General features: G+C 48.7%; 2 protein-coding genes across 2 annotated transcripts in view; one reads left to right on the top strand and one right to left on the bottom strand.

Moving 5' to 3' along the window:
• Positions 1 to 617: 617 nt before the first annotated feature.
• TRAPPC2L (trafficking protein particle complex subunit 2L) lies at positions 618 to 3,420 on the bottom strand. The gene is made up of 5 exons (XM_053987122.1): positions 3,354 to 3,420; positions 2,232 to 2,404; positions 1,717 to 1,804; positions 1,531 to 1,610; positions 618 to 786 (listed from the first exon to the last, which is right to left on the bottom strand). The coding sequence occupies exons 1-5, from the start codon at positions 3,384 to 3,386 to the stop codon at positions 741 to 743; spliced, it is 420 nt and encodes a 139-aa protein (XP_053843097.1). The 5' UTR covers positions 3,387 to 3,420; the 3' UTR covers positions 618 to 740.
• GALNS (galactosamine (N-acetyl)-6-sulfatase) overlaps positions 3,373 to 24,055 on the top strand; it is a 43,044-nt gene continuing 22,361 nt past the window's right edge. Inside the window, 12 exon segments of the mRNA XM_053987098.1 lie at positions 3,373 to 3,417; positions 3,419 to 3,574; positions 5,697 to 5,820; positions 7,006 to 7,080; positions 8,102 to 8,204; positions 10,364 to 10,507; positions 12,020 to 12,086; positions 12,190 to 12,317; positions 13,025 to 13,164; positions 14,374 to 14,477; positions 20,553 to 20,689; positions 23,190 to 23,292. Of these exon segments, the coding sequence (XP_053843073.1) occupies positions 3,373 to 3,417; positions 3,419 to 3,574; positions 5,697 to 5,820; positions 7,006 to 7,080; positions 8,102 to 8,204; positions 10,364 to 10,507; positions 12,020 to 12,086; positions 12,190 to 12,317; positions 13,025 to 13,164; positions 14,374 to 14,477; positions 20,553 to 20,689; positions 23,190 to 23,292 (1,326 nt within the window).

The raw sequence follows: 24,055 nt of genomic DNA, 5'->3' as shown, positions 1-24,055 counted from the left end.
TCTCCAGGCTCCTGGGATCCCCTGGGGCTGGGCAGATCTGCTGTTCTTAGCTGGTTTCTGTGGTTTTTAACTGATGAGCTGCTTGCAGCAGAGGTGTTTATGCCTGCTCCTGCTTGCATCTCCTCTGCTGAACCAGGAGTGATGGAGCTGGGATGCTTTTCCAGTGCAATTTGTGCTTTATTCCAGATAAATACCTGCTCCTGATTTGGGAGTCTGTAATTAGAACAGCAGGGAGCTGCAGGGGAGGAGATGCTAATAGAGATGAAGTTGGGATGAGCCAGGCAGCTGTGCAATCCTGATGGCTTAATCCATGCATGGATTTGGGTGGATTTATTCCAGCTGCTCTACCTGGGCTGGGGATCACTGTGCAGTGTGTCTGGATGAGGTGCAAACTGAGGCACCCAGAAATCAGCCCAGGCAGGGAAGCTGCTGGAAAGGTTTGGGTTGGAAGGGCCCTTGGAGCTGCTCTTGTTCCAGAGGGCTTGGGGCAGCCTGGGACAGTGGAAGATGTCCCTGCCCATGGAATGAGGTGGCTTTGATGTCCCTTCCCACCCAAACCATGCCATGATTCCTTGAGCAGTGGTTTGTGTTTGCTCGAGTACAAACCCAGGCAAACCTCGCAGGTGTCAGGTTTATTTTACACAGAACAAATTTAAATTATTACACAGAATGGAATATTTACAGCACTGCAGGCATGCTCCTGCACACAGGGAATGTTTCCCAGGGGGGTGGGAAGGGGTTCAGCACACCTGCATCATCATGGAGTTCACCATAGTATCAAAAGCCCTGGAGAGGGAAAATAAACACAGATTATTAAAGGAAGCAGCTCATTCTGCACAGCCCAGCTTTTGTAACAAAACTGCTTTCTCACCCTGACTCTGCCTGGCTTTCCCTAAGCTGGACATGGGATATTCCTTTAGAGCACAGGCTGTTGAGGGATTAATGACCCTTAATTAAGCTGAGGTAAGGACAGGTCTTATTCTGGCTGCTGCCCTGGGTCTGCAAAGTTGTTCTTGCCTAGGCTGTAGAAACTCCCAATTTATTAAAATTCCCTGAGAGGTTACAATGGGAATGGGGCACACTGACCCTCACAGGTGAGGAATTCCATGTGCTGAATGTTTGTCCCTACCTCAGGATAAACCCTGGAGCACTTGTTAACTCTTTAACCTGTTCTATGTACTACATTTTAATATTCACAAATATTACATTTGCAGAAGACCTCTAGGACCATCAAGTCCAACTATTGTTACCTCTATTTTCAGGTAATTTTTTCACTCAAAAAGATACATTTTCTTGGCTTAATGTTTGTAACCCCAGTTCTGAGGTAGGAGTTGGGAGTTAATAGAACTTTTTATCACACCATCAGTTTTTCATGAGCAGGAATGGCCCAAAACCAACATCAGTGCTCTCATTAAGGCACTTGGAGCACACACACCTGAACTGGCCAACCACAGGGTTGGTCCTGTTGCAGCAGAGGTGCCCTGAAAATTCCAGGAAAGTGTCAAAGAACCGTGTGGACAACCCACTCACCTGGAATGGATCCTGTCCCCGGGGTTATAGAAAGGGTTGCACATGATGTCCGTGTAGGAATTGTGCAGCTTTCGGAACATCTGCAAGGGGAGTGGAGGTGAGTGAATCAATTGTTTGTCCCTCAGCACGTCCTGAGCAGCTGCCAGGAGCAGCCCCACCGAGGTGGCCCTGCTTTGGTGCACTCACACTGCGGATCTCGTTGTCCCTCAGGGCTGTGTTGGAGGAATCCACCACCATGACAAACTTCACCTTGGAGTTGGTCACGTAGCCGTAGCTGGGCAGGGGTCAAGGACCTGCCTCTCACACAGCAGGGCCTGGCACAGCCATAAACCAGGCTGGAACGTGCCCAGAGGGACAAACTGAGAGGGAACTTCCTCATGAGGGGCAGACACAGAGCTGTTCTCTCTGTGACAGGGACAGGACCCAGGAAGCTGTGCCAGGGCAGGTTTAGGTTGGATCTCAGGGAAAGGTTCTTCCCCCAGAGGGTGCTGGCACTGCCCAGGCTCCCCAGGGAATGGGCACAGCCCCGAGGCTGCCAGAGCTCCAGGAGGGTTTGGACAATGCTCTCAGGGATGCCCAGGGTGGGGTTGTTGGGGTGTCTGTGCAGGGCTGGGGTTGGACCTGATGATCCCTTCCAGCTCAGGATATTCCGTGATTAAACTAAACCCACAGTGGCCTGGCCCAAGGCTTGACAAAGATACACCTTGTAGTCTTCAGTGGGGTAGAGGAGCCCCAGGTACAGCTCCCTCTGGTCCACCAGGGCTTTGCCCATGGCCGAGATCTTCTCATCCACCACGTCCAGGGAGGTGTGCACGGTGTAGTGGAACTTCAGCTCGTTCTCCGTGGGGACACTCCGGATGTACAGGGGGTAATTCTGGGAGCAGAGCAAGTCACGCTGCCTGGGATGTGCTGCTGCCAGAGCTGGTTAACCATTTATGCTCCCAGCAGTGCCCCTCCCCACGCTGCAGCACCTCTGGAGCACGGCTGTCCCCGTGGCAGGAGAACCACTTGCACAGGCAGCACATAAGGCTCAGGTCTCTGTGCTCTGCTGTCCCAGCAGGGCCTGTGCCTGTCTGTCCCAAGGAAAACCCTTCTCCCCAGCAGCAGGACAGCCCAGAGGCAGCCTCGCACTGTGCCTGTGCTGGCTGCCCCAGCCCTGCTCCCGTTCTGCTCCTGCCCAGCCCTGCTGCCCCGGCTCTGCTCTCTTCTGCTTCCCTCACCCCTATCCAGACCCCACAGCCTGAGATCCTGCCCGTTCCCCTCTCCCCTGCCCCACAGCCCCAGTCCTGCTCGGACCCTAAAACCAGAACCCCTCTCCCCTCACCATTCCCCAGACCCCACTAATCTCCTCTTTTCCTCAACCCCACAACCTGAGGCCCAGCCCCTCTCCCATCACCATTCCCCAGACCCCACTAATCCCCCGTTCTCCTCAACCCCACAACCTGAGGCCCAGCCCCTCACCATTACCCCAGACCCCACTAATCCCCTCTTTTCCTCAACCCCACAACCTGAGGCCCAGCCCCTCACCCTTCCCCAGACCCCACTAATCCCCCGTTCTCCTCAACCCCACAACCCGAAACCCTGCCCATCCCCCTCTCCCGTACCCCACAGCCTCACCCGGCCCCACAGCCCCGGCCTCTTTCCCCTCACCATTCCCCACACCCCACTGCTCCCCCGTTCCCCACAGCCTGAGGCCTCCGCTCCCCGTCCAGGCCTCGCTGCTCCACCCGGCCCCACCCCGGGGGCGGCATGACGCCGTCCGGACACGCTGTCCCCCCCGCTCTCCTCCCCTGGGTCCCCGCGGCCCGGCCGTGCCCCCGCACCTCCTTGGCGATCACGGCGATGCACACCGCCATCTTGGCCCCGCCCCTCCCGCCGCGTCACGCGCGGGCCGCGGTCACGCGGGCGGCGCGCGGCCCCGGTTGCCATGGCGAGCGCGGCGCGGAGGCCGCGGGGCCTCCGCTGGGCCCTGGGCCCGCTGGGGCTCTGCTGGGCCCTGGGCCCCGCCGCCGCCACCAACATCGTCCTGCTCCTCATGGACGACGTGAGTGGGGCAGGCGGCGCGGGGTGGGGGGGGGGGTTTGGTGTCGCCGTCGCGGAGGGGCGGCTGTGAGGGGCCTGCAGCGCTGTCCTGGCTGAGGAGGGGCCGGGCCGGCTGACGGGGGGATCCCATCGCTCCGCAGACACGTTCGGAGCACCGTGCCGGGCTGTCCCCGGTGGTGCCCGGCCACGGGAAGAGGAGCAGCGGCCACGAAGCGAAGCACGAGAAGCTCCCTGGCCATGGAGGGGGGCAGAGCCCCGGCACAGCTGCCCGGGGATGTGGGGCTCTCCTCTCTGGAGACATCCCAAACCCACCTGGGGGGCGCCTTCCTGCCCCGGGTGTCCCTGCCTTGGCCTGGGTGGTCTGCAGAGCTCCCTCCCGACCCTAACGATTGTTGGTCATGAGGAGGGGCTTGGTGGCCTGCTGAAAAACTAAACAAGAAGAAAAGTAATTCTGCTCATTATGGCTCTCTGAACGGGGAAGAAAACAAATGATTAAAGAGCAGAAATTATCACAGGTTTATTTCTAACTCAGAATCTTGTCAATTTTGCACCCTTGGCCACATGGATAAGGAATTATGTTAATTTCCAACTCATTCAGGTCGCTGCCATCTACCCGGTTTGCTTCTCTCCTAATAATTTCCTGCTGTGTTTGTGGTGGAAATGCGTTTGTTGCTGTTTGAAGCTACTCAGGGAGCTCATGAGGGTGGGCAAACCCTCCCTTTTTGCCAGTTTATCCTGCCCGTTGTTTCCGTGCTGTTGCCACACTCCTGAGCAGGAGAATCCCCTGCTTTTCCAGGCAGCTGAGCCCCTGGCAGGGGCTGCCCAGGGAGGTTTGGAGTCCCCAGCCCTGGAGGTGGCACTCAGTGCTCTGGGCTGGGGACACGATGGGCACTGGGCACAGCTTGGACTCAGAGTATTTCCCAAGCTCAGTGATTCTGTTACCTCAGTTTTCCATTCAGGAATATTTCCCCCCTCCCAAGCTGGCATTTGTAATTTTCCAGAGGAAAGCTCTCTGGAACAGGGATTGTCCCACTCTGGAAGTGTTGCTACAGCACGTGTCTGCAGCTTCTGTGAACCATTGATTTATTTAAAATGTCCATTTAAAACACCTCACTCTGGGTTTTTCCCCTTGATCCTCTGGGTCTCTGGAATTAGAGCAACGTGAGATTCTTTTTTCCTTGAGGATAAAGAAAAATCAAGAACTTGGGGGTGAATCCATTTTAATCCCTCATCCCAGTGCCAGGGGGAACCATTTAATTGCTCCTTAACTCAGAAACCATCTCTGCAATGATTTTCTTTTCCAAACTTATGGTTCCCTGAGGATCTGGATGCATCCCTGGCTCACCTGACACACACCTGCATCAAAGGCACCTCTTGCCTTTCCTAAAGCACACTAAAATCCCAGCACCTCTGGTGCCTAGTGGCTCATTAAGCTGCTCCCTTCTAGAACCTTCTGCCTGGAGCTGTGCTTTCCCCAGGAATGGTTTTCAGCAGTGAGCACAGACACCCTGATGGGAACGGTGTGGTTCTCCTGGCGTGTGACCCCTCGGATTCAGGAGGAAGAGCAGGGTGAAGCCACACTCCTGCAGTGACTGCTGATGCCTCTGGCTTTTAAAACACTCCCTGGCTTTTCCTGCAGCGCTGCTTTGGAGTTGAGGCCTTTTCCTTGTGTTTGCAGTCCTGCAGAGGGACAGATCCAGAGGCTGAGGTGGAATCCTGGGCTCCAGCACAGACAGCAGGGCAGGGACTGAAGGCTCAGGCGTGGCAGCTGCACAACCCCGAGTAAACCACGTGTAACTTCCTCTTCCTCCCTGCTCTGGGTGTGCCTCAGGGCTCTGAGTAGCAGTGAAGGCACTGGGCTTCCTGCAAGTGCTTTAATACCTGTTCATAAGTCATTTAATCCTGTGTGTGCCTCAATTTCCCACCCACCAGGGGAAAGTGTAAGAGTTCCCTGCTCCACAGGGCTGGCAGAGATCGTTTCTGTCACATTTGTGAAGTGCTGAGTAGGGAGATGAGCACTGTGAAAATTTATAAATTAAGGGGTACAGTGAATGTGTTATGTGGGCCCAAAAATGTGGTTGTGGAGAGGGCCTTTGACATCTTCTGGTGTGTTCCTTTTGCAGATGGGCTGGGGGGATTTGGGAGCTTTCGGAGAGCCTTCCAAGGAAACCCCTAACCTAGACCAGATGGCTGCAGAAGGGATGCTTTTCCTGGATTTTTATACTGCCAGCCCCCTCTGCTCTCCCTGTAAGTAAACTGCAGTTGGAACCACGTAAGCATGAGAAACATCTCCCTCTGAGGAGTTTGGGGTGTTTGCCAGCCTCTGACATGGGCTAACAACCAAACCAGTGCCTGCCCTCAGGCCAGAGATTGCATTTGCTGCTTTGATCTTGCATTTTGCTCCCTTTTTATTTATGTTTGGATTGGAAACCCGACAGTTCTCAGTTTGTACAAAGCGCTGCTTCAGTGATCAGTCCAGCTAAAGGATTTTTATACCATTTCAGTTCAGTATTCCAGCCCCAGTCATTGCATTTTTTTCATCTTTCTCATTTTGGGTTGAACAAAGCAGGATCTGAACTGTGGCTGGACGTATTTGGTCTGATTCTTTTGGCCCTGGTGAGACTTTCATGCAAGGAAAGGCAACAGTTTGTGTCCTGCTTTTGACCCTGGTGTCTTACAAGACTCCTGGGACAGGGACAAGAGATAAAATGAACGTTTGGGTCTGGAAGAAGCAGATATTTTCCTTCTTGTTGTTTTTTCCTGTGAGTTGGTTTGTTTTTTTTTTTTTTTACTTTCTTTTTTTCCCCTCAAACCTGATTAGCTGCCAAGAACTGAAGCAAAATTGAAGAACGGGGCCTTTTTATTTGGGCTCTTATTGAGGGTAGCACTTGCCAGTGTGTTGATGATGTCCTTGCTCAGAAAAGGCATTTAAAATAAGCTGAAATCCTGCTAAGCCAGTGGTGGCACTGCGTATGCTTGAAGTTAAACATCTGTTTAAATATTCCCTGCAGTCAGGACTTGACTTTTATTGTCAAAGCTGGACAGCTCTTTCTTTGTATTTCATGATTTTTGTTCAGTCAAGCTCGAAAGCTTAGCCTTGAGCATCTAATCAGTTTGTGCTAGGATTTCCTCTTAAATACATAATAAATATATATATATAACTGAGCTGTAAGGGTTGCTTCCTTTGACTATTCAAAGGAATGAGCCTTCAGTGTGGCTAATTTAATAAAGGGGCCAAATTTCAGCTGGAATAACTGAAATGATGCATCAGAACTGATTCTCTCCATGGCTCATGGGAGAGTGTGGGTGATTTAGTGGCTGGCTGTGACAAGAGGACACTGACACACAGTCAGTGTGCTGGCCTCATCCTCCTATAATAATCTGAATATTAAGCAGAGAATGGCTATAAATAAATGTTTGTGTTGCTTGCAGCAAGGGCAGCGCTGCTGACGGGCCGGCTCCCGGTCAGGAATGGCTTTTACACCACAAATGGACACGCCAGGAATGGTAGGAGCCTCCTTCCTGACCTCCCTTCCTCTCCTGATTTCCCTCTGTGCCTTGTAGGAAGTTTCTCTTTGGGCAAAGGGGATCTTCCCCACGGATGTCCCAAAGTGCCACCAAACCCTGTTAAGTGCTGGTAGTAAGTGTGAATTTCACAGAATCACAGAATAATGAGGTTGGAAGAGACCTCTAAGATCATCAAGTACAATTTATTGCTTCCTCCTCATCAAGCAGAAAACCTCCTCAAATTAAGAGGATAAACCTGGCTGCTTGATCATTTCTTTCTGCTGGCTGAGAAACATTTCCTCTGGGCAGGGGAATTGGGGTCTGGTGAAGGAAAATTAGGTGGGGATGTCAATCCCCACAGGGGAGAGCTGGCTGCTCACAGGTTTATTCAGATTTCTACCCAGTTGTAGAGCAGTTTTGCATCCCTCCTGCCTCTGGTGCTTCCAGGGAAGATCCCTGGGTTGATTTGGGTCCCAGAGTGACAAATGCCACGTGCTGGGACATGGCTGGGCAGGGATCAGCAGCCTGGGGTTGATTCCCTGAGCAAAGTCACACCTGGGAGCCTCAGGGGCTGAGAGACACTCTTCATTTCTTTCAGAATCACAGAATGAATTAGGTTGGAAAAGACCTTTGGGATATCACCCTGTAATATATCAGCCCTTGCAGTCTGAGCACCTTTATTGGTGATTTGAGTTAGGGAAAGGCTGCCTTCATTTTAGAAAGCACAAAGCAAATTTACACTGTAAAGACCACCCCTAAAGCACCTGATTTTCTGTGACATCTCCCTTTCAAGGATGTCACCTCCACTCTGGGGTGGCAGCTCCCTTTATTATTTGCCCTCGTGCACAAGTGGGTGGAAATGTCCCTTTGGTCTCCCTGGATCACTTTATTCTCTCCATCCCATGGGAGGATTTCCAAGGAATGGCATTGCTGGGACACCACACAACTCTATTTCTGATCCAGTACATGAGCTGTAATAATTTGAAGAGTCAGAAAGGTGTTTTTGATTTGTTTTCCACAGCATACACACCACAGGATATAGTGGGAGGAATCCCAGATTCCGAATTACTGCTTCCAGAGCTCCTGAAGAAAGCTGGTTACACCAATAAGATCATTGGCAAATGGTAAATTTATTTGGAGATCTCTTGCTTTGAGATTTCACTGTGTGTGTGTGTTGGGAAGGAGCAGCAGAAAAAAAAAAAAAAAAAAAACAGAATTACAGGGAAAAAAAAACTGTTTTGAAGCCCAAATGTCCAACTTTGGAAAGTGTGATGGATCTTCCCCCTGCTGGGATCAATTCCTGAGTGTTCCCATTACAAGAACTGACATATATCTTCATACAAAGAGTTGATGAGGTTTTATGTGTGTATTTGTATTTATAAACTCTTCAACTCTGGCCTTTTATCCACACCTCACACCACTTATTTAGTCAGCAAACACCAGGATATGCTGTTGGAATTTGCCTTGAGCACCTACATGGTTTTTATCTTTGACTCTTGCTATATGTTGGGGTTTTATTAATGAACTGAATTCCTGTGGAAAATAACAGGAATTTCTTTATCAGTTTCATTAATAAGTTAGAGATGGGTGAGTTTGAATTGTGGTTGGATTCACCTGCTGGAATTGGGAAGAAAGCAAAGCACCCTAAGACAGTGAATTATTCAGCACAAATCCAAGCAGGAAAATTGCCCTGAGGGATCAGCTCAGTGGGCTGGGTGCAATCAGCTGCAGTTCAGTGCTAATAAATGGAAATTCATACACCCAGGGAAAAGGAATAAACAAGGCAAAAGCAGATTGGTGCCAGTTCCTTGGGAAAAAAGGCAAATCTGGAAGGAGCTGCAGCTGTTAGCAGGAATAGGACTAAGTAGGAATGTGCAGGGCATTATTGTGCATCCAAAAACTTCTCCTGGACAGGACTGGGAGTGATACCTGCTCTCTGGAAAGGTGTGAAGAAATGCAGGGTAAAACTGGAGTCTCATCCTGGCCTCACAAAGGTTTTTCCAGCAGAAAATTTTCTTATTGTTTCATCATCTCTTGTAAAAACTCTTCAGGGTGTCCTGTGACAGTGAATTCCATGGTTTAATTATAAGTTTGCAAGTCAGGTATTTTCCACGACCAGCGTGGAATTTGTTGTGTTTCATTAAATCTCAATTTTTTGTGCTGTAAGATGCAGAGACTGATCTGGATCTCAGTCATTGTTTAATGTCTCTGTAAGTTCTTTTAGGGCTTTTGTAGAATAAGAGGTTTTTCCATCTCCCCTGTTGTAGAAACAGCCAGGAATGACTTTGTGTTCCCACTTCTACAAAAGGGGAAAGGGTGGAGTCCAGCAGGTCAGACCTGCAGTGGCAGTTACATCACCAAGCTGTTATCATAGCTGAAATGAGGATTATTTCTGTAATAACTCAGTTTGGAACAGCTCAGAGTAACTCCAAGCATCATTTTACTCCAGGGAATGCATTTTATGCCCTTTATGCTCAGAAGGTGCAGAGGGGAATGGCACAAAGTGGACAGGGGGCAGTTCCAGGCTTGTGAGGGGAAGATGGAATGGTTAAATAAACATTGAGCTACCAAGATCCCCTTTAGAGACAGAGAGCATGGGAATTCTCTGTCTTCAAGGTGCTATAAAAGCAGGAAATGTAGAATTTGCAGTACAAAACCTGGAGATTAGAGAGGACCTTCATCTGGAAGTTAAGGATGGAAGATTTTCAAGCTGCACAGTAGAGAGGAGCTGTCATCAGGAGCAGCTAAATGTGTTTTATGTCCACATGTGCACACAAAAACTTCATTTCATTTCCATTCAGGTCTCTTTGTACCATTTTGGCAGCATGAATGCTCCATAAAGGGGATGAGGATGGAATGGTGCATTTCACGAGCTCTGCCTTGTGTTTTTACAGCTCAGTGGGATAAAAGGGACTTGTCATAGATCAGAATCCTTAAGTAAAACATTATGTGCATCTCTGCAGTGGTTTGGGGCAGTGTAGTCCATCAGTGCTGATCATCAGACAGCATGGGAGAAGACACCAGTGGAAGGAAAAAATGGAAAACAGTGATTGGAGAGTAAATAAAATGGAATATAAGTGAGCACTGGGGTGAGTCTGCATGGCTGTGCTTGCAACAAGTGTGAGAGAGCTCAAGACATTGCTCTGGAGTAATTTATGTGATTGAAATGCTTTGAGTTTTGATTTCTTAGGCAGAGACTGTGTTCTTGCATGCTGTTCTGAGGAGCTGAGGTTTGGCTTCCCTGCAGCAGAATTTTAACTCTTCCTGTTGCTTTTGCTGCCAGGCACTTGGGGCACCGGCCCCAGTTCCACCCCCTGAAGCACGGCTTTGATGAGTGGTTTGGGTCCCCAAACTGCCACTTCGGGCCCTACGACAGCACAGAGCGCCCCAACATCCCCGTCTACAGGGACTGGGAGATGGTTGGCAGGTAAGCCAGCTCCTTGTGGCAGGCACGTTCTTCTCTCTCTCAGGATTTTTCATAGAGGAGCACAGAGAGAAGAAAGAGAAAACAATTTCTGTTTCTGCTCCTTGTTTTTCCCATGTGGAATGTGTTTGGAGAATTGTTTACCTGGGGTGATTGCTTGGTTGGATTCTGGTGAGGATTGTTTGGGGCTAGTGGCCAATCCAATCCAACCCAATCCAACCCAATCCAACCCAATCCAACCCAATCCAACCCAATCCAACCCAATCCAACCCAATCCAACCCAATCCAATCCAACCCAACCCAATCCAACCCAATCCAACCCAATCCAACCCAATCCAACCCAATCCAACCCAACCCAACCCAATCCAACCCAACCCAATCCAACCCAACCCAATCCAATCCAACCCAATCCAACCCAATCCAACCCAATCCAACCCAATCCAACCCAATCCAATCCAACCCACCTGTGGCTGCACTCTCAGAGAAGGTCATGAGTTGTGAGTCAGAAAAAGTAAGTATGTCGTTTTAGTGTCTTCTTTAAATAGTATATTAATGTTTTAGAGTATAGTTATAATAAAGAAATCATTCAGCCTTCTGAGCTGGAGTCACACATCAGCATTTCTTCCCACTGGGCTCACCTACATTTACAACAGCTCCTTGCCTGCCACTGGGGTTGTTTGGGCTCTCCCTGCTGCCATTACACACCTGGATGAGCTTTAGGGTTCCTTCCAAGCCAGGCCATTCTGGGATCCCGTGATTCTGTGGTTAATAAAGGTGCAACACCATGACCAACATGGAAGTGTCATGTGGATGGTGCAGGGATATGGAGCTGCCCTCCCAGAGCTGTTTGCTCATCCCTGGCACCCTAAAGGCTTCCACTCTTGGAAACTGCTCCCATTCTGTACTGAAAGACCTCTTTGTTCCTTCTCTTCCTGTTTGGAATAACAGCTTGTGTGTTTGCATAGCTCCATTCCCTGCTCCAGTCTGCAGTCTGGGCCCTTCTTGTCCATTCATTTTTCACTCTGGTGTTGTCTCATTTCACTGCTCTTATTTCCCTGAGCACTTCCCCAGGCCCTCCTGCTTTACTGGTGGCTGAAGATCCCTCTAAACTCATGTTTCCAAAGCAGCCCAAGTTCTGCTTCCAGCATTTCTCTGTCTCGCTGAAAGTTGTTGTGTACTTCTGAAATTTTGTTTACATTTCAATCAGCTCTTTGTGAATCACCATGAGATTTTTAAGCATTTTGTCCCCTACAGCAAAAGGCCAGTCCCTCAGGTTTGTCCAAAACTAGAAGTCATTAATTTGCATCAAGCTGTGTCACTGCTTTCTCCCATAAGAACAATTACAGTGACATATTTTTAATATCTGAAGAGAGTTTGCTGAGTGTTAACTGTGACTTGTTTGTCACCTCCTTACACGGAGGGAAAAAAATCCATAAAGGGGGAAAAAAATCCTTTTTCTGATGGTTTATTCCTTAGCATTGATTCTTTTCCTTCTCTGATTCCTTTTATCTTAAGATACTATGAAGACTTCAAAATTGATCTGAAGACAGGTGAAGCCAACCTGACTCAGCTGTACCTGCAGGTACTATTTTAGTACTGGCTTAGAAGCCAAGGTGACTTTATGCTTTTTGTTTTGGAGAAATTTTGATGGCAGAGGATAAATTCATTTTTATTGTTGTTTACAGGAAGCTCTGGATTTTATTAGCAAGCAGCAGGCCAGCCAGCAGCCATTCTTTTTATACTGGGCAATTGATGCTACCCACGCTCCTGTTTATGCCTCCAAACAGTTCCTGGGCACGAGTCAGAGAGGGCTGTAAGTTCTGCTTTTTGGGGATGTTGGTTTTGGGGTTGTTTTAATGAATACCTCCTGCAGCTGGAACAGTCAACCTGAGCAGTGGTTGGTAGATCCAAGGCATGGATCACTCCTCAAGTGTGTGTGTGCTGAAATGCATTATTTGCTTGGATTGTTCTTTCATAATTTGGCTTTAATCTGAATCTGAAGCCTCCCAGGGGGAGGAGGGGAGCTCTAAGCTCCTTTGCCAGTTGTGTGAGGAATGAAATGCTGTCTGTGGCACAGATGATTTTTTAGAAGGCTTTTGTATGATTAGTGCCTGTTTTAAAAGCCTATAAATCAGACCAGCAAATAGAAAAGCACTCCTAAAAATGCAGTTTGGAGGAGGCAAAGAGCTCTGTAGCCACTGGGAGTGTTGCTTCAAAGAGATTCTAACCATAAGGAAAGCCATGCTGTTACCTCCCAGTCTGTGGCAAGGTGGGTTTGGCCTCTGTTTGTGAATTTTATGGCTGAATTCCTCTGTCCAAGAGTGGCTCACACCTGAGCAAACCCTGACCCTCAATACCCCAGAGGGGCTGCTCTCTGCAGGCCAGAGACACAAAAGTTTGCAGTGGCAGCAGAAAACCTGATGCATGAGAAGGATTTCTGCAGCACAGGTACAAATTAAATCCACTGAACACATTGTGCTGACTCTTCTTTTGAGTATTTTGCATCTCCTTTTGCCCCAGGTACGGGGATGCTGTGCGGGAAATCGATGACAGCGTTGGGAAAATCCTGAAGCACCTCCAGCAGCTGGGCATCAGTGAGAGCACCTTTGTGTTTTTCACCTCTGATAATGGGGCTGCTCTCATTTCAGCTCCCAAGCAAGGTGAGGCTCAGCTGAACAAACCTGGCCTTGGGAAATCAAGGCTTAAATCTCTCTCTCTGAGGAGAAAAGAACCTGTGTGTGGGGTGTGTTATGAGGTAGGAGAAGCCTCAAAAGACATTTATGTTTGGAATAATTTATGTTCAGTGCTTCTGGCCACTGTTGCAGGAGATGTCCTTGGCCAAATGGAATTTTTCCTGCCCCAATGTTGCTGTTACCTGTGTGTATTTGCACTGTCAGGGAGGGAATATTCTGTAATTTATTGACAACCTGGCTCAGTAACTTAGCAGGGTGTTTACTCTCCATCTGCCAAATGCATATTTCAGCCTTCTGAGCAATTAGAGAGAGTTCAAGAGTCCCTCATTCTTTAGCTCTCATGAAAAATATCAAGAAGATAAACGATTTTTGTTGCCTAACAAATTTTCTTTTGTTTAAGTGATGGTTTCTCTGAAACAAATCACTGCAAATTGATTTTAGAACCTGCTCTCTTCTCTTTGGAGCCAGGCTTGGCTTGTGGTTATTGAACCACAGAGCAGGGAGTAACCTGAGTTCTGATTTCAGCTCAGCCACTGGCTTTGACTTTCTGTGACCTTTTAGTTATGAGACTAAAAGTTATGTTAAGTTATGTTATGAGACCTCCTGATTGTTCCTTGGCCAGCTGAGCTCCAGGGTTGGGTTAAAACTCCAGATATTCCTGCAAAGCCTTGGTTATCTCTGAGTGACCATTCAGGGAATGCAGGATAATTTTTCTCACTCTTATACCTTCACCTAATATTGTTCTGGTAAAATTTAAAATCATTATGAAAAAATGCTATTTCTGCCTGAAAGTGTCAGATTTCCTTTGGTTGCAGACAGCAGTTAACACCCTTAGAGGGAAGGAAAACACCAGCGAGGTATTTCCTGTTTGTTTGGGGTTTGTTTTTAATTTGGTTGTTGATAGCAAGGTGTATTTAACTGTCACTTTCTCCCTGTGCTGAAAAGACACTCCTAAAATTTCATCACAAATGGATATTGAAAAAAAAAATAAAATATACCAAACCAAAACCACAACAAAACAAGCAAGGAAATAATGACAAAAAACCCAACTCTGGCCGTGTTGTTTGAAGAAGCATCCATGCAGAAATGAGAATTCATTTCACACCAGCCTGAGTGACGGTGTCCTTTTGAAATGCTGGTGTTTTGTGGGGTTTAAGGCATTTTTTCTGTCCCTAGGAGGAAGCAATGGGCCTTTCCTGTGTGGCAAACAAACCACCTTCGAGGGTGGCATGAGGGAGCCGGCCATCGCCTGGTGGCCCGGCCACATCCCTGCAGGAGGGGTGAGTGTGTGCCTTGGGCAGTTCTCAGCAGCCTGGGGGGGCTGCAGGGAGTGCAGAGCTCCTTGCTGGGCTCAGGGGGCTTTGCTTCACACTTTTACCATGCCCCAAGTCCCAGTGTTTGTGTGAATAAGGAGCTGCTGCTGCCCCAGACAACTGCGCCATTTCAATGCAAATTTCCATTTAGAGGGTCTGTGCTCAACTTTGCTCTGCTCTTCTCTTCCTGCTCTTTTTAAACCCTTTACTCTTTTGGACCTCGATATTTCTCATGTGTTTGAACAAACTGGAGTATAAAGAGCAGGAGTTTGTTCCCCCCACTCTCCATGCCCTGAGGCACTGAGTGGTTTGACCCTCTCATCTCTCACTTTGGTGCTTGATGAAAGTTCCACTCGGGGAGGTTTAGATTTAGACACCACATTATTGCTCTGTGCTGCCTGTACACAAATGCAGATATGATCACTTGAAAATATCCCCCCAGTGGCACTGCCAGCCCCCCTTGTCCCAGCTCTCATTACAGGAGGATGCAATCAATCCTGCTGCAGGATCAGGGGGACAGCACAGCCCCCTCCCCCTGATGAGCATCTCTGAGCCCTGCAGAAAGTGATCCTTCATTAACTGGGCACCGTGCTCCAGCCTGCAAACCGGTCATAAATAAAACATTTGTGGAAGTTGCATTCCATGGGGGTGGTTTAATTGAGGCAGGCTAATGATAATTTATCATTTACATTTAGGAGGGACCGTGGGGCAGCTCAGATCTGCAGCTGAGGGCAGGAGGGTGGTTTGCTTTCATTATTTTTCGAGAGTTCACCAAACCTACCAAGGATGGTTTATTATTTTTCTAATTTGAAATGAAAACAGTCGTTTTGTTTAAATTTAAACATTTCCATAAAGCCTTTGCAAGCCAAGTACAACAGCCCTGGGCTAGCAAAGGAGAACATGAAACTGCAGCTGAGTGTTTTGTTTGCTGGGTCCAAACCAAATAATGTGATAAAAGTAAACATGCATTATAAATGGGGATGAGAAAATGCCCAAATTTAAAAATTCTTTCCATTGTAGTAACTCTGAGGATAATTAAGAACAGGAGGAGAGAGAAATCCTTGTGGCTGCTTCTTTTCTGCCTGGCTGGGACCCCTTTCCCAGGTAGTTTTTGGGAGCTGCTGCTTGAATTCCTGGGAAGAGACATTGCTGTGCAGAGCTGTGTGTGCAGGGTGGGCTGGGCAACTGAGCTGTGCCTGGAGCTCCTAGATTTTGGGATGCACCCAAAATCCCTCCTCCACCATGCCAGTGTCAGCCTTAAGCACGTGCTCAGCTTCAAATCCTCCTTTATCTGCTGCTCAGGAACTGTGATAGAAACTCACCTGTGTTTTCTGCTTGTGTTCTTGCCTTCGAGGCTCCAGCACTGCTCCCTCAGCAGCCCTGACCACAGGTGAGAGACTTGTGTCCACCACTACACTTGTGGCTTTTTTTTTTCTGTACCTTGCTGTAGCTTCACCATCCTCTGGAGGAATTTTAACTGCTCAGCCTGGGCACTCCAAGTAGCTGTGAAATGTGGGAAAGCTGCTTCAAAGTCTCTCGTTGCTCCTGCTTTTCAGGAGTTGAAGGAAGCAAAGGCTTGGGAGATCTGAACTTCAGCACAAAGCTGAAGGGTCTAGTCCTTTATGTGCTGGGTTTGCTCCCAGGGCAGTGGTTGTTTCTTTCCATTTGAGGAGCAGGGGAAGGGCCAGGAGCTGTTTCAGGTGGAACAACTGCAGCCAGGAAAGGAGAGTTTGTGTCTCTGGCCAGTGAAATCCAGTTATTGTGTGGAAAAGCTCTGCCTGCTGATGGGAATGCTCCAGGGAGACCTCACTGCAGCCTTGCAGTGCCTTGGGAAAAGGAGGGAAAGGGACTTTTTATATGGGCAGATAGTGCCAGGATGAGGGGGAATGGCCTCCCACTGCCAGAGGGCAGGGATAGATGGGATATTGGGGAGGAATTCCTCCCTGTGAGCGTGGGCAGGCCCTGGCACAGGTGCCCAGAGCAGCTGGGGCTGCCCCTGGATCCCTGGCAGTGCCCAAGGCCAGGCTGGACAGGGCTTGGAGTACCTGGGACAGTGGAAGGTGTCCCTGCCCATGGCAGGGTTGGCACTGGATGGGCTTTCAGAACCCCTCCAACCCAAACCATTCCATGATTCCACCTGGCAGTTTGTTAATAATTTTATTGATCCATAAGGCTGGGGGGTTTGTTTTTATTAAAGAGCACATTCATGTGCTGGAGTACAGGAGCTCCTCAATCTGTGCAAGGAGTGAGGCACAGGGTGGGAGCACCTGCCAGGCTCCGTGGAGCTGGGGATAATTGGTGCAGTTGGCTGGTTTGCAGGTTTTTGGAGGGGAAAGATGCCTCAGGAGTGTGTGTTGCTCTTGGCATCAACACTCAGTGAGTTCTGCTCCCCACCAGGAATATTTATTCCCACACAAACAGCCTGACTGCACTTCCCTCCTCGGCTCCGTTTTCCAGGTGAATTCACAACAAATCAGCGTTTCAGCATTCCCCACATCACATCTGCCTTCTGGAAGGATCCAGCTGGAAAAAAAAAAAATCATATTCTATTGGTATTTGAATCCTCCTCCTCTCTCCCCTCGCCCTCCTCCCCTTCCTCTCTCGTGCCTGCTTCCTGAAGGAGAAAAGAACATATCAACCCAAAGACAGCATTGCAACCTTTTCTTCCCTATCTCCCATGGGGCGCAAATTGAAATTGAATTAGACAGGGATATCAGGTCTGCTCGCTGTGATAACTGTAAAAGGATTTTATTTAAAAACACCCTGACATTTGTTCACCCAGTTTCAAATATTTAGCTTTCCTCCTTTCCATTCCTGGCGGGGGCGACTTTATTAATTGTCGCCTTTGATTCAGAGTTAAAGCTTGAAAGCACTGATAACAGCACTGGGGACTATTTCTTCCAGCGCCGTGGCCCACAGCAAAAGGATTTCATTTTCTTAAAGACGTTGTGTGGATACTGAGAGTTTATTAAAAAGAAGGGGGGAAGGAGGGGGAAAAAAATCCTTCCTTACGTGCGTAATACCGGCTGTTCCTCACTGATACAGCAATATCTGATCTCCCTCCGTTTATATATTATTTATTTTCTCTGGGCTGTTGCCCTCTCTGGATTTTTCTTTTTCTTTTCTTGGAAAAAAAAAAAAAAAGAAATAAATAAAAGGGAAAGGCAACTAGAATGAAAGAGCCCTGTTGACAGGAGAAAAATGGTAATTTTTTTATTTTTTCTCTGAAAATACTTCAAAGTTGTATATAAACATTAACCTTTTTTTTTTTTTTTCCCTTTTTCCTTCTTCAATGTGGTGCTGCAGAGCACAGATAAATCCAAGTGGCTGTGGCATGGGCATTTAATTTCCTTAAGAAGTTTTCTCTGCTTCGCGGCAAAAATGTTGTCTGAGACCAGAAACGTAATTGGATGATTAAAGAGAGTCATCTACATCTGGTGCTGGTTAATAAGGGCCAGGACAAGGGGAGCGTGGTGGCCCCCCAGGATTGTCCCCACGCTCTGGATAAATGAGGTGACATTAAAGGCACGAGCCCGGGGTCAGTGATTGCCTCTTATCAAAAGATTGAGGCGCTGGGACGGAGCCACAACAGGAAAAGTGATTTTTGGATTAGATGGAGAAATTGTGAGAGCTCTGATTACAAAAGGGCTCAGGCAGGGGCTGGCTCCTGGGCTGGCTGGGGGGAGCAGGAGGGGTTGGAGCTGCTCCTTCTGCAGCTCTGCAGGTGGGAATGAGCCCGGGGAGGAGCCCCCAGGGCTGGGAGCTGCTCATGGCCTCAGCTTCAGCCCTGGGGACAGGCTCAGGGGGACCTTGGCCATGTCCCTGTGCAGGGAGGGGACAGGACAGGGCTCACAGGGACCTTGGCCATGTCCTTGTGCAGGGAGGGGACAGGACAGGGCTCACAGGGACCTTGGCCATGTCCTTGTGCAGGGAGGGGACAGGACAGGGCTCACGGGGACCTTGGCCATGTCCTTGTGCAGGGCCAGGGCTCAGAGAGACCTTGGCCATGTCCCTGTGCAGGGAGGGGACAGGACAGGGCTCAGGGGGACCTTGGCTGTGTCCCTGTGCAGGGACAGGGCTCAGAGGGACCTTGGCTGTGTCCCTGTGCAGGGAGGGGACAGGACAGGGCTCAGAGTGACCCTGGTCATGTCCTTGTGCAGGGACAGGGTTCAGAGGGACCTTGGCCATGTCCCTGTGCAGGGAGGGGACAGGACAGGGCTCAGGCTCTGCTTCCAGGGCCCAGCCATGGCACAGGAGGGATGGGCAGGAACTGATCCCAGGGAGTTGCAGCTGGACATGGGGCAGAGCTTTCCTCTGTGCCCAGAGGGGGTGTGCAGTTCCCTCAGGGGACGTCCCAGAACTGCCTGGACACCATCCTCTGCTCTGGGATGGCCCTGCTGGAGCCAGGAGGTGGGACTGGATGATTGAAATCATTTTAAGGAGAGGAAAAGCCTACACTAAAATAAAGAATAAATGTACTCCAAACCCCATCCAAGCTGGCCTTGAGCACTTCCAGAGCTGGGGCAACCAGAGTTTCTCTGGGAACATCTCCCTTTGTGCCTGCCCCCAAGGCCAGGCTGAGCAGGACCTTTCCAGGCTCTGGCCATGGATGAATCCTGAACTGAGGGCCCAGGTCCTGTTGGTCGTGGCCAGCTGATCCAGCTGCTTTCCCAAGGATTTCCACAGCCAGGTTTCCTCTTGTGCTTCAAGCTTTGCACTTTGTTTCCTCCCAAGGAATTGTGGCAGGATTCTTGCATGCAGCTTTAATAAGATGTGTTCCTGCCAACACCTCCTGATGAATGAAAGCCATTAAAAATTTAAATGACTGTAATCAAGTAATGTGATATTGTAATGTTAAACTTGTAATTAGGCCCCTGCATGTTGCTTTCTCCAGTTCTTTTTTTTTTTTTAATTTCTTAATTCTTCCTTTGTGTTCACTTTGTTCAGCCCAGCCTCTTAATACAAGGTTTAGTATCCCTTTTTTTCCCTTTATTTTCGAGCCAGCATCTCATAAAAATTCATTTATTGTGTCATCATTTGTTGCATTTAAATAATTTGTGTCAGCTTAGAGGCTGGGGGTCTGTTTGTGAGTAGAAGGAATCAGAGGTAAAAAGGTCTTTGATAGTCCCAACATTGTTCTGTTGGGATTGGACTTGGATTTTAGTCAGAAAGTGCTTTGGTACTCACAGCTGTGGGGTTTTATCCAATGGTTTCTTGTTTCCCAACAAGTGCTGTGGCTGAAAATGCTCTTTTCCTGTCACATCTTGTGCTGGTGCATCCTGGTGCTCCTGATCTGGCAGCATCTGCTTTAACTGAGTGTGTCACTGACTAATTAAACACCCTGCAACAACGGGGAGGGAGCAAAGACTCACAAAGAATCAGGCAGAACAGACTTTGTAGGGTTTTAAAATATAAATAATTAAGAGCATAGAGATGAGTATGGCTTCCAAGTAAGGAAGGAGGGAAAAAAAACAACCCTTGCACATCTCCATTGAAGCCAAACCCAGATGTTTTTCTCCCTTATTAAAATATGGACTAAAAATACCACAACTTTACAGTTCTTGAATTGTTGGAAATGGTTTGCAGATGAAGTCATCAGGCTCTTTTTGTTATTATCCATCTATCCCTGTGCTTTCTGGGAACTCTCTCAGGGTATTCTGGACTCCAGAGATGACCTGGAGAAGGGAACAAATCAAGGACTTTTTTTTCCCTTGGTGTAAGTGCTGATTTTTCAATCCACAAATGAGCTGGAATTTGCTAAATTAAGTTGAGCCCTGTGACAACACACTCCTGGAAAAGGGATACACAGCAGTGAGGAGAGGGAGAGGAAAATGGAAAAAAAAATCAAAATGCAAAGTCTCCCTGGAAATGGAGCAATTAGGATTGTTTCCTTTGCTTCATTGTTTTCAGAGGAGTTCACTGGTGAGTGCAGCAGTGTGAAGGGAGAGCTTTTCAGGGAGCTTTGGAGGGAACCTGTTTCCATACAGATTTTCCTGAAGGGCTCTTTGCAAATGTGTTTCTGTTGATTTTTTTTGGTTGCAGGTCAGCCATCAGCTGGGCAGTGTGATGGATCTGTTCAGCACCAGCCTCTCCCTGGCGGGTCTGCAGCCTCCCAGTGACAGACAGATTGATGGCATCGACCTTTTACCTGTCATCCTGCAGGGCAAGCTAATTGACAGGTCAGTGATTATCCCAGAGCTGCCAGCCCTGCTCCTGCCTGAAGGGATGCCAGATTTGGGGCTGGTTTTTTTTTTTTTAACACCAGCTCACAAGTATTTAATGGAAGCTGAGTGTGTGCAGCAGCAGAGCTTCCCACTGCGCTCCTGCTCCGCTGGAACAAGCTGAGGTGGGAATTCCTGACATGTGGCATGTTGCCATACAGTGGAGTCTGGGGACAGATGAAAATGTCACAGGGTTAGCAGGGATCCCTGGAACAACATATGGCAGGAGGGGAGATAAAAGCCTGAGAACTGGAGCCTGGCTGGGGGAGAATCCATTATTTATCACTGCAAAAGCTGCCCAGAGTGTGCTGGGTCCTTGTCCTGCTGCAGAGCTGGGAGGTGAATGCTGTGCTGCTGCAGAGGACCTGGAAACAGCAGGAAAATCCTCTTCCCAAGGTCCTGGAGAGCTTCTGCAGGGATCAGTTTGGGTGGAAGACCTGGAATCTTTATGTGCTGTCAGCTCTTGGGCACAGGCACCAAGGTCTGACAGCAAATCCTGCCAACAAATATTTTATTGGAAGTGTCAGAGGTCAGGAGAGGTCTTGGAGTTGGGATTTTGGTGAGGAATTTTGGCAGCCTGGGAAATCTGACTAGCATAAGGAAACTTATGCTTGGAAAACATTTTTGGAGCTCTTTTCCTTGTTGGATGAGAGCCTTTGTGCTGTGAAATTCCTTTTGTGCCGCTTAAGCAAGGAGCACACCTGAGTGTTACCTGACAGGAGCCCTGCAGGTTCCTCAAACACAGCCTGGCCCATCTTCTGGAAGTTTGGGAAGTTGCTTTGTTGTTTTAAAAGGGAATTTAAGTGCAGTCACCAACCCCTTGCTTGTGTTACAATATCAGTCCCTCAAAGCACATTGTGGCTTTTTTTCCTTCTTTTTTTCTTTCCTTTTTTTTTTTTTTTTTTTCTTCTAGACATGACTAGGACAAAGTTTTCACAGCCCCCCAGAAACTTTCCAAGAGATGCAGTTTTTGTGGTTTTTTAAGCTTAAAAAGGAAAGAGTGAATGGGCAGGGGGGGCGGGGGAAGAAATAATTTCTATCAAAATACTGAGTACAAGCTGCAATCCTCCTTCAAAACAGAAAAATTATTTTTTTAAAAGGAAAAACCTAAAACCTTCAGTCAGGAGGGCACATAATAACTGATATTGGCTGTTGATGGCAAGGAAAAGGAGACTGGAGCGTTGTGTGGAATATTTTTGGGAGGTTTTGTTGATGGCACTGGTTTAGATCAGGTGCTGCACTTTGGCAGCTCTCTCTTGCTGCCTTTATTTCACTTCCAGGTGTGTTAAGGATACAGGAATGGGCTTTTCTGGGAGCAGCTTCCCCGTCTTCCTGGGGACCAAGTTGTTTTTCCCTTTGTTCCTGGTGACAAAGTTGTTTCCTCTTTGTTCCTGGTGGCAGCTCTTGGTGACAAAGGAGGGAGGCTCATTGTTACAAGAGCTCTGAGGCCACTCCTGTCATTCACCCAGGGATATTTAAATTTCACCTTGCATTTAGGGACGGGTTTTTCCAGGTGGCATTGCCAGAGTGAGTTGTGTTTGGAGTGGCATCTGAGAAGGCAAGACAAAGGTTCCCCCTGACAATGACAAACAGCTTCACCCTCGTGTCCTGTCAGCAGCCCAAAAGAGCTGGAGAGAGGAGCTGCACCACCAAATCAACCCCCTCTCCTCCAGATAGTCCCTTCCAGTAAAATTTTGTGCTATTCCCTCAAAAAAAAACAGGAGTGTTTTGTTGGGAAAACCAACAGGAGTGTTGCTGGGATGCCCAGGGAGCAGCACAGATGCAGCGAGTGCGATGCATTTCCTGGATGAATTATTAATTAGGGAAACCTCTGGGAGCAAGTGCAGCTTTAGCAGCGTGTTTACATGCTGCAAAGTGAGGTTTGGGGTGGGGGCGGGGGGGGGGAAATGGAGAGGAATTAAAATCACAGCGTGTCTGGCTGCCAGGTTTTTCCATGTGGAGTTTCTCAGAGATGTCATCCAGAACACGCCGGCATCTGGTGTCCTCCTGGCCACCCTGCCCGTGTGGCACTGCCAGCTCCACCCTGCCCCTGTGGCACTGCCAGCTCCATGGCAGAGCTGTGGAGCTGGGCAGAGGAGCCTGAGCATCCCAGAGCCCGTGAATCCCCCTCTTCCCTCCCAGGCAGGCACTTGAGAGCCGTTTGACGCTGGAACCGCCACGCTCCAGAGGAAATCCCAGGGGCTGAGAGTTCAAGGATTAACAATCACTGGCAGCCAAGCTGGATAATGTTTCATTCTTGCACCGTGTGAGCTCTCAACTTGATGAACACTTTAAGAAATGTTAATTGAAAACCTTGCAGAGGAGACTATTAGGAGGCAGCCTGTTCCTGCCTGATATCCACATGGGAAGTGGGATGCCATTAAGGGGTTTGTGGCCCTTATCAGGGGGCTGGGCCCAGGCTGTTGGTGTTTCTCATGCAGCTCTGCTCTCCTTCCAGGCCCATTTTCTATTATCGTGGCAACGAGCTGATGGCAGTGAGAGCTGGGCTTTACAAAGCTCACTACTGGACCTGGAGCAACTCCTGGGAGGAGCACGGCAAGGTAATGGCACAGGGAGCTGGCCTGGAGTCACTGGGATCCTGGGGACAGACACCCTGTAAACTGGGGGATGTCACCATGCTTCAGGCTCCTCAGAGCTACCTGAGCTGCTGGGCAGGTTTCTGTCGGGTATCAGGAATATTTCTGCCCCAAAAGGGCCGTCCAGCCCAGGCAGAGCTGCCCAGGGAGGTGGTGGAGTCCCTGTCCCCCTGTTTAACAGCCATATGGATGTGGCATTTGGGGACATGGGTCAGTGGTGGCCTTGGCAGTGCTAGGAGAACAGCTGGACTCGATGGTCTTAGAGGATATTCCAACCTAAATAATTCTGTGCTCCTAAAAAAACCTGAGGGGACTGGACACCCCCCTCCTGAAATCAGGGACAAAGAGAGGAAAATGAGCAAATTCCAGGTTGTTCTGAGGGATGCTCCCTTTAATCAGCTCTTAATCCCCCTTAATATTAAACCTTCCCTGCTGAGTTTGGAGCTTTTAGATGTTCACCTCTGGTTGGACTCCCTGATCCCTGTGGGTCCCTTCCAACTCAGGATATTCTGGGAAAGTCTGGAGCCTGATGTCACACTGACCACGAGTCTCACAATTCCTGGCACAAAACCCCTATTTTGAACTATTGAAATGGAACTGGGATGAGTTTGTTGGGTTTGTGATGGTTTAAAAGGAAAGCTGTAGGAAAGGCACAGTGGAAAATACAGCAGTGCTTGAAAACAGTGAAATAAACGTGTTTAATCTGTTATCAGCACTTGTGTGAGCC

The sequence above is a fragment of the Vidua macroura genome, chromosome 11 (assembly GCF_024509145.1).
Source record: "Vidua macroura isolate BioBank_ID:100142 chromosome 11, ASM2450914v1, whole genome shotgun sequence".
NCBI classification, from domain to species: domain Eukaryota; kingdom Metazoa; phylum Chordata; class Aves; order Passeriformes; family Viduidae; genus Vidua; species Vidua macroura.
Note: the sequence above shows the minus strand (reverse complement) of the source record. Positions and strands in the feature narration are given on the sequence as shown.

Excerpts from the sequence above, each read along its gene's own strand:
- TRAPPC2L (XM_053987122.1), bottom strand. The coding sequence starts at position 3,386 with ATGGCGGTGTGCATCGCCGTGATCGCCAAGGAG. Across the intron at positions 2,405-3,353 it reads TCGCCGTGATCGCCAAGGAG|AATTACCCCCTGTACATCCG; the intron begins GTGCGGGGGCAC and ends CTCTGCTCCCAG. Across the intron at positions 1,611-1,716 it reads GGGACAACGAGATCCGCAGT|ATGTTCCGAAAGCTGCACAA; the intron begins GTGAGTGCACCA and ends CTCCCCTTGCAG.